Source organism: Chiloscyllium punctatum, chromosome 21 (assembly GCF_047496795.1).
Source record: "Chiloscyllium punctatum isolate Juve2018m chromosome 21, sChiPun1.3, whole genome shotgun sequence".
Lineage (NCBI taxonomy): Eukaryota > Metazoa > Chordata > Chondrichthyes > Orectolobiformes > Hemiscylliidae > Chiloscyllium > Chiloscyllium punctatum.
The window spans coordinates 17,807,510-17,820,552 of NC_092759.1; the positions used below are offsets into that span (position 1 = coordinate 17,807,510).

Consider the following 13,043-nt stretch of genomic DNA (forward strand, 5'->3'; position numbering starts at 1 on the left):
AGTGGTGTTCCACAAGGATCTGTTTTGGGGCCACTGCTGTTTTTCGTTTGTATAATGGCCTGGATGAGGGCACAGAAGGATGGATTACTACATTTGAGGAGGACACTAGGGTCAGTGGAGTTGTGGATAGGGCTGAAGGATGTTGCAACTTACACAGGGACAAAGATAAGTTGCAGAGCTGGGCTGAGAGGTGACAAATGAAGTTTATTGCAGAAAACTGTGAGGTGATTCACTTTGGAAGGAGTAACAGGAATAAAGAGTACTGGGCTAATGGTAAGATTCTTGGTGGTGTGGCTGAGCAGAGAGATCTTGGTGTTCATGTACATAGATGCCTGAAACTTGCAACCCAGGTTGATAGGGTTGTTAAGAAAGCGTACGGTGTGTTAGCTTTAATTGGTAGAGGGATTGAGTTTCAGAGCCATAACGCCATGTTGCAGCTGTACAAAACTCTGGTGTGGCTGCTCTTGGAGTACTGCATACAGTTCTGGTTGCCGCTTTATAGGAAGCATGTAGAAGCATTGGAAAGGGTGCAGAGATTTACCAGGATGTTGCCTGGTATGGAGGGAAGGTCTTATGAGGAAAGGCTGATGGACTTGAGGCTGTTTTTGTTAGAGACAAGAAAGTTAAGAGGTGACTTAATAGAGACATACAAGATGATCAGTGGATTAGATATGGTGGACAGTGACAGCCTTTTTCCTCGGATGGTGATGGCTAGAATGAGGGGTAATAACTTTAAATTAAGGGATGATAGATATAGGACAGATGTCAGAGGTAGGCTCTTTACTCAGAGAGTAGTAAGGGTGTGGAATGCCCTGCCTGCAATAGTTGTAGACTCACCAACATTAAGGGCATTTAAGTGATCATTGAATAAACAAATAGATAATCATGGAATACTGTAAGTTAGATCAGCTTCAGATTGGTTCCATAGGTTGGCACAACATGATGTCATTAATTAGTCCTGTCTCATTACATAGGACCAGATTTAGAATAGCTTGCTCCCTCATTGGTTCCATTACATACTGTGCAAGAAAATTATCACGATACATTCAATGAACCTCTCCTCAAGGCTACCCTGATTGAACTGGATCGACCATTCTACATGTAGATTAAAATCTCTCATCTCCAACTACCCGCACCAACCAACCTCACCACCCCATGGCTGAACACTTCAACTAATCCGCTGAGGACATGCAAGTCCTAGGTCTCCTCCATCGCCACTCCCTTACCAGCCGACACCTGGAGGAAGAAGGCCTTATCTTCTGCCTTGGGACCCTCCAACCCTATGGCATCAATGTGGATTTCACCAGTTTCCTCATTTTCCCTCCCCCCACCTTATCCCAGTTTCAAACTTCCAGCTCAGCACCACCCTCATGACCTGTCCACCTTCCTTCCCACCTATCCGCTCCACCCTCCTCTCCAACCTATCACCTTTACCCCCACCTCTATCCACCTATCACACTCTCAGCTACCTCCCCTAACCTGAACCCCTCCCATTTATCTCTCCACCCCCTTGACTCCCTCGACTGCCAGCTTCATTCCTGATGAAGGGCTTTTGCCCGAAACGATGACTTTCCTGCCCCTCAGATGCTGCCTGACCTGATGTGCTCTTCCAGCACTCTCGTTTCTCATCTCCAGCATGTGCAGTCCTCACTTTTGCCTCTGTGCAATTGTCACACTGTAATTACTCTTCTAGTCAATGTGCTGTAGTGATAGTGCAGACAGGAGGGCATTATTACTACATGAGACATTTCTATGGATAGTTCACAATGTAAATATGAACAAAGGAATTGATAAAGTAAGCTATCACATGACACCAACGTGTAGTCTGATAGATTTATTTGAGATCACAAGCTTTTGGAGCGCTGCTCCTTTGTCAGGTGAAGTGGAGGGAAGCGCACAGACACAGAACTTATAGACGGTGCGATAATTACAAAATAATCTCAGTGAATTAAGAGTGCGAAAAGGTAGTGCAAATGGTGTGAGGAGTGTTGACAGGCTGAATAATAAGGAAAAAGTGAGGACTGCAGGAGAATCGACGTTTTGGGCATAAGCCCATTTTCAGGAAGGCGGAATAATAAGTCTTTGCAGGTGATCAAAAGTGTCAAACAGTGTGAGAGAAGTGTCAACAGCTGAACAGCAAGTGAAGGAATGACCTATGATCTCATGACTAGGGTCGTATCATGTTATTCCAATTACTTAGTGTGTCTCTCGCATAATCTTACTTTTGATTTTTCGTAATTATATCTCTGCCTTAATTGGATCACAGGTTATCACTTCACTTGTATTTCAGCTGTTGACACTTCACTCACACCATTTGGCACTTTTGATCACCTGCAAGGGCTTGTTATGCTACTTGTTGACAGTCCACTCACACCATTTGCACTATCTTTTGACACTCTTAATTCCCTGGAATCACCTTGCAGGCATATATCCACATATAAATTCTGTAACTGTGCTGAATAAAATAAGGAGAAAGTGAGGATTGCAGGAGAATCGACGTTTCGGGCATAAGCCCATTTTCAGGAAAGCGGAATAATAAGTCTTTGCAGGTGATCAAAAGTGTCAAACAGTGTGAGAGAAGTGTCAACAGCTGAACAGCAAGTGAAGGAATGACCTATGATCTCATGACTAGGGTCGTATCATGTTATTCCAATTATTTAGTGTGTCTCTAGCATAATCTTACTTTTGATTTTTCGTAATTATATCTCTGCCTTAATTGGATCACAGGTCATCACTTCACTTGTTATTCAGCTGTTGACATTTCACTCACACATTTGGCACTTTTGATCACCTACAAGGGCTTGTTAAGCTACTTGTTGACAGTCCACTCACACCATTTGCACTATCTTTTGATACTCTTAATTCCCTGGAATCACCTTGCAGGCATATATCCGCATATAAATTCTGTAACTGTGCGTTTTCCTCCACTTCACCACCTGATGAAGGAGCATCACTACAAAAGCTTGTGATTTCAAAAAAAGCTGTTGGATTGCAACCTGGTGTCATGTGATTTCTGATTTTGTCTACCCCAATCCAATATCAGCACTTTCACATCAAAGAATAGATGACAGACAGTTAAAACATACATTCTGTGCTTAATTTATGAATGAGAATTTAATTACATTTGTATGCCCTAGCCCAGTTTTTCCCTGTCCTCCAATTCACTGTGTTTTGGCGTGTACTGTACCTTTAAGAGAGAGTGAATGCAGTTCTGAACTGAGAGATGACAAGGACCTGTGATATGACTAGATGGAAGCTCCAGAGTGCACTGGAAAATTGAAAATATGTAACCTTTGGTTGTGAGATGGATACCTGAGTTTTGGTTGCTGTTTTAACAACAATTGAAATTAAAGGAATGAGTTTAAATTATGTCCCAGAATACTAAAGTCCAATGAAATTTGAATTTATTGTTTTGCCAATATTGAACCAATGAGATCATCCAATGTTGGGGGGAACACAATGCGGACCTTTTGAAAATTGGTCAGAGAGCAACTGCCATAGGGGCAGAAACAATGGAAAGCCAATATCTTGCTCTCCAAGAAATTGGGAAACACTCTCTATCAAAGGTACCTTTCCATGTGAAACATACTCGCAGTAAAAAGAAAGAAGACGACCCAAAGAAATCTTCAGCAGAAGAAGCCAGACACGGGACATGACAGCGGCTGTGTGGTTTTGAAATTAAATTGATGTAATTTTAATAACTGTCTTACTGGAACAGCATATTCTTATAGTGTTATGTGCAGATAATAAGCACTTAAGCGAAAGGGGGGCTTAGAGTTGTGAATAATTTTTTAATGTTCACTTTTGAATTTAACAATAAATCAATGTTATTTTCTTTAAATAATTCTCTGTCACTCATATTTTAACAGATTACAAGGAGAGGTGAACTTTCCTGGGTATTTGGTTTAATAAATAGAGAGGTTCATAGAACATAACAGCTCAGTCAGGGTAGCCTTGAGGAGGGATTCGTTGAATTTATCTGTGATAATTTTCTTGAACAGCATGTAATGGAACCAATGAGGGAGCAAGCTATTCTAGAACTGGTCCTATGTAACGAGACAGGAATAATTAATGACCTCAAAGTCAGGGATGCTCTTGGAAGGAGTGATGATAGTATGGTTGAATTTATAATACAGCTGGAGAGTGTGAAGATAAAATCCAATACCAAGGTCTTGTGCTTGAATAAGGGGGACTATGAGAGAATGAGGGAGAACCTGGCTAGACTGGAAACAGAGACTTTATGATGTGACAGTTGACGAGCAGTGGAGGACCTTCAAAGACATTTTTCTAAGTACTCAGCAAAAGTATATTCAGGTGAGAAGGAAGGTCTGTAAAAGGAGCCATAATCTGCCATGCGTGTCTAAGGAAATAAGGCAGGCTATCAAAGTGAGAGAGACAGCATTCAAAATGGCCAAAAACAGCAGGAATCTAGAAGACTGGGAAAACTTTAAAGGTCAACAGAAAGCCACAAAGAGAAAAAAACTAGCACAGAATTATAAAGACAGATAGCAAAAGTTATATATAAAAAGAGTGGCTGAAGTAAATGTTGGTCCGTTAGAGGATGAGAAAGTGCAGTTAGTTATGGGATATGATGAAATGGCTGAGGTATTGAACAGGTGCTTTGCATCGGTCTTCACAGTGGAGGATACTAATAACGTGCCAGTAAGTGACGAAGAGATGAAGGTAGGTGAGGACCTGGAAATAATCATTATTATGAAAGAGCTAGTGTTGGGTAAGCTAATGGATCTAAGGATAGACAAGTCTCCTAGCCCTGATGGAATGCATCCCAGGGTACTAAAAGAAATGGCAGGAGAAATAGCAGATGGACTGGTGGTAATTTTCCAACATTCACTGGACTCTGGGGCAGTTCCAACAGATTGGAAAATAGCAAATGTGACACCACTGTTTAAAAAGAAAAGTAGACAAAACATGGGGAATTATTGACTAGTGAGCTTAACATCTGTAGTGGGGAAGATGCTTGAGTCTATTATCAAGGAAGAACTAGCAAGGCATCTCAATAAAAATTGTCCCATTGTACGGACGCCATATGGGTTCGTGAGAGCAGGTCATGCTTCACAAAACTTTTAGAATTCTATGAAGACATTTCAAGCAAGGTAGCTAACGGGGACCCAGTGGAGGTGGTGTACCTAGATTTCCAAAAGGCCTTTGACAAGGTGCCACACATAAAGCTGCTGCATAAGATAAGGTGCATGGTGTTAGGGATAGAATATTAGTGTGATAGAGGATTGGTTGACTGATGGAAAGCAAAGAGTGGGGATAAATGAGTGCAATCTTGGATGGCAATCAGTGACTAGTGGTGTGCCTCAGGGATCGGTATTGGGACCACGATTATTTATAAGTTATATAGATGATTTGGAATTGGGGACCACACGTACGGTGTCTAAATTTGCTGATGACACGAAGATGCGTGGCAGAGCAAAGTGTGCAGGGGACTGTGAAACTTTGTACAGGAACATAGATATATTGAGTGAGTTGGCAAAGGTCTGGCAGATGGAATACAATGTTAGTAAATGTGAAGTCATACTTTTTGGTAGAGGTAACAGTAAAACAGTAAAACTTGAATGGTAAAACATTGCAGCATGCTGCTGTGCAGAGGGACCTGGGTGTCCTTGTGCATGAATCGCAGAGGGTTGGTCTGCAGGTACAACAAGTAATTAGGAAGGCAAATGGAATTTCATCCTTCATTGCTAAAGGGGTTGAGTTTAAAAGCAGAGAGGTAATGTTACAGCTGTACAAGGTGCTGGTCAGGCCACACCTAGAGTTCACTGCGCAGATTTGGTCTCCTTACTTAAGAAAGGATGTAATTGTGCTGGAGAAGGTGCAGAGGAGGTTCACTAGGTTGATTCCAGAGTTGAGGGGGTTAGTTAATGAGGAGAGGCTGAGTAGATTGTGATTATATTCATTGGAATTCAGAAGAATGGGGGGGGGGGGTGGGAAGATCTTATCAATACATATAAACTTATGAAGGGAATCATTAAAATAGAAATAGACAGGATGTTTCCACTGGTAGGTGAAACTGCGACAAGAGGGCATGGCCTGAAGATTAAAGGAAGCAGGTTTAGATGAACTGAGAAGGAACTTCTTATCACAAAGAGTTGTTAATCTATGGAATTCCTTGCCCAGGGAAGTAGTTGATATTACTTCAGTAATCGCTTTTAAAGCTAAGGCAGATACTTTTTTGAAAAACAAAGGAATTAAGAGACATGGTGAAAACATGGGTAAGTGCAGCTGAGTCCACTGCAAGACTAGCTATGATCTTATTGAGTGGCACAACAAGCTTGAAGGGCGGGACAGCCTACCCCACTCCCAGTTCTTATGACGCAGTTCACCTACACATCCCTTAACACAATGGGCAATTTATCATGTCCAATTCACCTAACCTGCACATCTTTGGATTGTGGGAGGAAACCCATGCACACTCGGGGAGAATGTGTAAACTCCACACTGACAGCCGTTTGAGGCTGGAATCAAACCCAGGTCCCTGGCGCTGTGAGGCAGCAGTGCTAATCACTGAGCCACTGTGCCACCCCTATTTGAACTTGAGTATTAAGTACAAGTTTACATAGAGAAAGAAATAAAAATATTTATGTCTTTCTTTTGCAGGTGAAAATCCAGAGGCCACAGATTAATGTATATAACACTGCTTCTCATTTATAATGTGTTCACGTTGCTGTTTTACTGTTTGTATATACATTTCACATCACTTTGTGTTTTGATGTAAGATCGATAGGAGATTTATCAAGGTGATTATGCTTTTCTTCATGCAAACTTCATTGTTGTGCATTGCATAATTTAAATAATTAGGAATGTAAATGATTAGGAGATACTGGATTCCAGGTTGTTCCACTGACATAAATAAAAACGCAGGAGAAGGTGAACTAAATTGGAGTTAAGTTCATCTAGCATTCACCTGTTTAGTCAAATAGTTTGTTTCTGTGCTGTCAAGCTCTATATCATTCTGAGCCCACATTTAAAGGAACACAGTTAATGTAAAATTCAATTTTTATGACTGAATTTTCTAACTTTAATAGTTTGGTCATATCTTTCTTTGTGGTGTCCACTGATCACGTAAAAGGTTCAGGTGCACCTGTGGTGGAGAAATATTCTCCAAGCCACACAGAAAGGATTGCTAGAGATCCTTGTGAACAAAGACTTCAGTTTTGCATTTCTGAAGCTCCATATTGTGGGGTAGGTGGGGTCACATAAAGAGTCATCTCTTGTCCCTATAATTCATCCACACAAATCTATGGTCAGGTTTGGATGGAGAAGTGAAGAGATATGGTGCACTGAGATTCCAGAGGATGAAGGAGCCTTGTCAGTCTCTGGACATCATAATGCAGTTCTGAATCATGTAAGTAATATTGGCCAAATTGTTAAGAAGATATTTCTGGTTAAGGTTAGAATTGAATTAATTGCACAGTCAATGTAGTTAATTGTCTGAATTTTGTTTCCCAGCTCCTTTTCATGGATGGGTAATAGGGCTTCTAGAACTTGTGAGAATTATTGTGAAGCTGGCAGATTAAAATTACAATGTTCAAGCTTTACTTTGCATTTAGTTGGTGTTATATCTGTCCTGAAAGTGTTCAATGGGACAGGGTACTGACAGATTTACATCTGTTGAGTTATGTGTCTGCCTTGGGAGTGTTTGACGGCACAGCGCAGAGGAGTTTGACACAGTACAACATCCCTCACATTGTTGAGCAACGTTTCTTATTTAAACAAATGGAACAGAATAGTGCAAAAATGGATTTAAGTTTTCAATAATGCACATTAGCCTTCCTGCAATATGCCAGTTCAAAGATTTCTTCCAATAAAATATGATCCATGGCAACTGTTTGTGTTGTACAGAACCTTACACTCAAGAATAATGTTCCAACAAGCTACAATACAAGACCTGAACAATCCAATCATATTACAACAGAAGGTTTGGTGATTAAGAATGAGCTAAAGATTGTGCCTAGTCATGAGGTTTCCAATGAAAAGTAAGGCAGTACAAAATGGTCAAATGGGGAGAAGCAAGATGGGAACATCTTTCAAGGTGAGATTAAAAAATTATATTCTAAATTAGGGATACGAAGATGGTCCTTTTTTTGTTTGGTGTTGCTCAATGGATGAATGATAGTTAAGAAACTCAGGGCAGTTCCACAATCATAAGGCTTGGTGAGTTTTCTTGCACATCTAACCAAATGCATCACATTAAGTACGTACCATGTCCCTACAGCATCTCTCTTGTTCAATTCTGGCCCCATCTTATCATGTCACTCACTGGATGTCCTGAAATTCATCAGCATTGTTTGCAGCCACACCAACCTTGAAAGCTCATCGTGCACACAGACTGACAGTCAGTCTGAAACTGCCCAAAAGAGTTCCCCACATTTGCCCCAGACATTGCAGACAGGAGGAAATCGATGCCCTGCTTTGCAGACAGGGTCCTGCTGGACACGTTGGTGAAACACACGTCTTCCTTTTCCCAAAGGACTACTAGTGAAAGCCATAACAACAGACCATGCTAGCCTGGTAGAAGGTTGCTGTCTGAGCTAAAGTTGACTCAGCCATCTGGAGGAACGTACACAATTGTAGGAAAACATTAATGACCTTATTTACTCAGCTAGCATAAGTACTACACTCTTACAAATATAAAATCATAAGATGTAGGAGGGGTAGGCCATCTGGCCTTTCGAATCTGCTCTGCCACTCAATAAGATCATGGCTGATATTTTCATGGCCTCAGCTTCACTTACCCACCCTCTCACCATAATCTTTAATTCCTTTACAGTTCAAAAAATTATCTATCTTAGCTTTAAAAACATTCATTCAATCATTGAATTGTTGGGATTGACTTTGTGATTGGGGTTATGCTTCAGGGTTAAAGCACTTGGTTGAGTTGAGTGGCTGCAATTAGCGTTAGGGTTCAGTTGGATTGTATTCTAAAATGGGGATTAAATAGTTGGCAACTGGGGTTATAAAATCAGCTCTCTGGACTCAGCTTCGAGTTAAAAGAAAAAAAATACTGGTCTGGCTAATGTTCAGGATTGGGGGTCAGGGTTTAAATACTAGAATTATTTTTTAACCTACAATAGAATTGTTGCCACACGCATTCCTGTACAAGAGATTTTCTTACCTTACCTCAGAAAACTTCCTCAAATCGTTAAGCATTGTTCCTTTGACGCTCATTTATACCATTTCTACGTGGGACTTTGGAAACTTTGACACAAGTTTCAAGCAGTTCCAGGTTTCGGCCTAGTCGACCCAAATCATCAGTGTTTATTTCCACCTGAAAATGACTTGTCACAAGGCCCAAGCCTATTTCCCCTGTCTTATCTCACTCGATTTCACATTCGCTGGAAGCTGATCCCACTGTCAAGTGAAGTTCATAAGATACACACAGCTTCTCAGTCACACCTGGAGTTCTCATCACAATTTATTGTCGGACATTCACCTCTCGGCATATTTAACCCTGCATTCAGTGTAAATCAACCTTGGTTTCAGTCTTGTGGGATATAGGTAGTGTTACTTCTGCAATTATAATTACTTATAGAAAGTAAATGAACTCACACCAGTGTGTAATTGTTTCAGCCAAGAGCTGAGTGAACAAGAATGGAAACTATGTGGAGGAAATACCTAATAGTTTTTGTATTAGCTAAAATTGTATGCAAGAATGAAACGTGACTGCAAAACAATGGTAGATATTACAGACGAATAGATAAGATGCAGTGAGGGGAGGAAGTTAAGCTAGATATGCCTGTACAAACAGTAGGTATAAACATCTGTTTCCCACTTTTACAGAAACACAGGAACAAACCCCAATTAAAAGGGTCATAAGGATCAGTATGGTTGGGGAAGGCACAGATGTGAGTAGATAATGGTGAAGAAAGGATATGTCTAACAATGACCCACAGTGGGATGAGGTCAAACGGCCTTGTGAGGCCAGAAATAAGCATTTTGTCACAGACAAGGCCGGATAAGGCAAGAGATAAACAGGAGCAATGGGTGCCGGTCTTAGGGAAGTGGAAGATGTAAACAGGGGAGGAGCAATGAAATTTAAAAAAAAGAAATTATATAAATAATGTGTATTAGTTGAATTCAGTGTGTGTGTCCCTTGCCTTGCAGACAATGGACATCACACCCTCTTGCAAGAGTAAAATAAAGGACACTATTGATTCAGATTTTGTCTCGGACTGAAATTATTGAAGTGTGTGAGCTTTGTTTCTCACAGTCTTCGAAAGAAAACCGATCACGAGCCTCTTCACCCTGCGACCTTCCTTTCCTTAGCTCTCTCTTTGACCATTTCTTATGTTTTCTCTCTTGTTTGTCGCGAAAGCGACGGGAAATTAAAACTTTCCCGCGTTTCCACCCACAACTCGGACTCTCCATTTTCTAATCGAATTTGGTTATGTGTCGTGGGAAAAAAGGACGTGGCTGAAATACAAAGAGACAATCACCCCGCTGCGGAGCCGAAAGGATAGAGATACCAATTCCATCGGAGGCTCTTAAAACATCCGTCAACGGACCAAGAGCGCGAAGAGTTCGGGAAAGGCGGTAAAAAAAGGACGCGCCGCGATTGGCGGATCAGGCAGCACGTGCGCTGGGCGTGGTCGAGATTTCAAACCGCAACGGAAAATTCCCCGGGGCGGGAAAAGACGTACTTTGATTGGTGAATCAGGCAGCACGTGAGGTGGACGTGGGGCAGGATTGAAAAAGTGAGAAGGGAGGAGACGGCGGGAGGGGGAGGGGAGGTGGAGAGTTGTGATTGGCGGATCGGGCGGCGGTGGCCGGGACCGCTGGAGATTTCAAAGCCCAACGGTTAAAGCGAAGAGCGGGAAAAATCGGGCCGCGACTGATGGAACATGCTGAGAGGTTCGCGGTTCTGTTTTTGTTTTCTAAGTGGTAACAATGGTTTTATTTCGTTTGAAGTGTCATTAATTTATTCACCGCAAGTTGCTGGTTCAACGCAGTACAAAGTTCAGAGTTTATACCCAATGATTCCAGCAATGATTTTGCCAACGTAAAATAAAAGTGGGGATGCCAATGGTCTAGTGGTATGATCTCTGGACTGTTAATCCAGAGACCCTGGCACTGTTCTGGGGACCAAGGTTTGAATCCTTCTGTGGCAGATGGTGGAATTTGAATTCACTAAAATGCGTTATTTTCTTCCCAAATAACTATGTATATATGAAACATTTTATAAATACAAGTCTCATCTAAACTTTATCAGTTAAATCCACAATAACGCTTCTGTGATTACATTCTGATGACCTGCAACATGTACGATTTTTAAATTAAAATTCTGTAACATAAGTCTCCAATGAAATAGCCTAATATTCTTGTCTTTAAAGCATTCTAAGAATGAAAGAGGATTGTGATTCGTGTACACCACCATCTCTGACACATTGTTCGTGACGTACACATTAAAATGTTGTAAGGCCAGTTCTTTTTCAATTGTGCAGTATTTCTTCCAGTGGATATTGATCTTCTTCGAAAAGTAACCAACTGTCAGTTCAATCCCATCCTCATCTTCCTGTTGGAGTACAGCTCCAGCTCCTATGTCACTAGCCTCAATGACAACTTTAAAAGGTTTTGAAAATTTTGGTGGAGCTAAAATTTGTTTGGTGGTTAACGTTGATTTCAAATAGTCGAATGCCTCCTGGCATGGTTCTGTCCACTGAAACTTTGTGTTCTTCTTCAGCAAATCGACTAATGATGCCACTACACTACTGAAGTTTGGAACAAACTTCTGATACAATATGCTGAGTCCAAAGAATCGAAGCACCTCTTTCTTCAAGATTGGTCATGGAAATTCCTCGATGGTCTTCGTCTTTCTATTCCATGGGGTCAACCTTTTATGAAAGATGTTGTGTCCCAAGAATGTCACTTCTGCTTTTGCGAATTCAGTTTTATTTAAGTTTATCACCAATTTTGCTTCTCATAGTTGTTCAGAAGAGCTCTGCCAACTGTACCATGTGATCTTTCCAGGACTTACTTAACATCACCACATCATCCAAATAGATTGCGCAGTTTGTTGACCCAGCCACAACTCTCTGCATGAGTGTTTGGAATGTGGCAAGTACATTCTTTATTCCAAAGGGGATCACTTTAACTGGATATAGCCCATTTGGGGTTACAAATGCAGAAATTTATTTCACAGATTCTGATAAAGGTACCTGCCAGTAACCATGCATTAAGTCCAACTTGGTGATGTAACTGGCTTGTCTGACTTTCTCAATACAGTCCTCCACTCTAGGAATTGGATATGATTCCGATTTTGTAATGGCATTGACCTTCCAATAATCCACGCAGAATCGTTGAGTCCTGTCCAGTTTGGGAACTAAGACGATTACCGAACTCCACTTGCTCTGGCTTGGTTCGATGATGTCCTCATCAAGCATGGCCTCCACCTCCATCTGGACTTTTCTGGCTTTGAAAGGATTAAGCCGAAAAGTGTGTTGTTTTATTGGAGCAGTATTCCCTAAGTCTACTTCATATACAATAGCATTAGTCCTCCCCATCTGATTCTTACATATGTCCTTATACTGCGGTAACAGATCTTTCAACTGCATTCTATGCTCCTGAGACAGATAGCTCACTAACCTATCCCACTCCTCAAGGATGTCTTCATTTTTTAATCTGTTTTGAGGCATATGAAAATCCACATAATCTGGATTTAATTCCTCGCTCTGCGGAGCAGTAATTAACACTGTTTCTCTTGTTCTTTCTAGTATAATGTGGTTTCAGCATGATCACATGACCTACCTGATATTAGATAGTTTACCTGACTCAACTTTTTCTCAATTTGATAGGGACCACTAAACCTGGCTTTGAAGGGATTCCTATCACTGGTGACAATATGAATATGTCATTTCCTCAGGAAAATGACCGAGCCTCAGAGCTTTTATCTGCCACCTACTTTATTCTATAATGTGCCCTCTTTAGGTGCTGTTTAGCTAACTACCTACTTGATTTAATCTCTCCCTCACCTCCGATACATAGTCTAAGTGTGAGATCTCTGACTTTGGTCCTGTTAA

The 13,043-nt window shown here is 41.1% G+C and overlaps 1 protein-coding gene across 1 annotated transcript in view; it reads left to right on the forward strand.

Moving 5' to 3' along the window:
• The window catches only part of LOC140492467 (uncharacterized), a 127,620-nt gene extending 117,576 nt beyond the window's left edge, over positions 1 to 10,044 (forward strand). The window contains exon 16 of the mRNA XM_072591356.1: positions 6,625 to 10,044. Coding sequence (XP_072447457.1) covers positions 6,625 to 6,678 — 54 coding nt within the window. The 3' untranslated portion in view covers positions 6,679 to 10,044. The remainder of the gene's footprint in view (positions 1 to 6,624) is intronic.
• Positions 10,045 to 13,043: the final 2,999 nt, after the last annotated feature.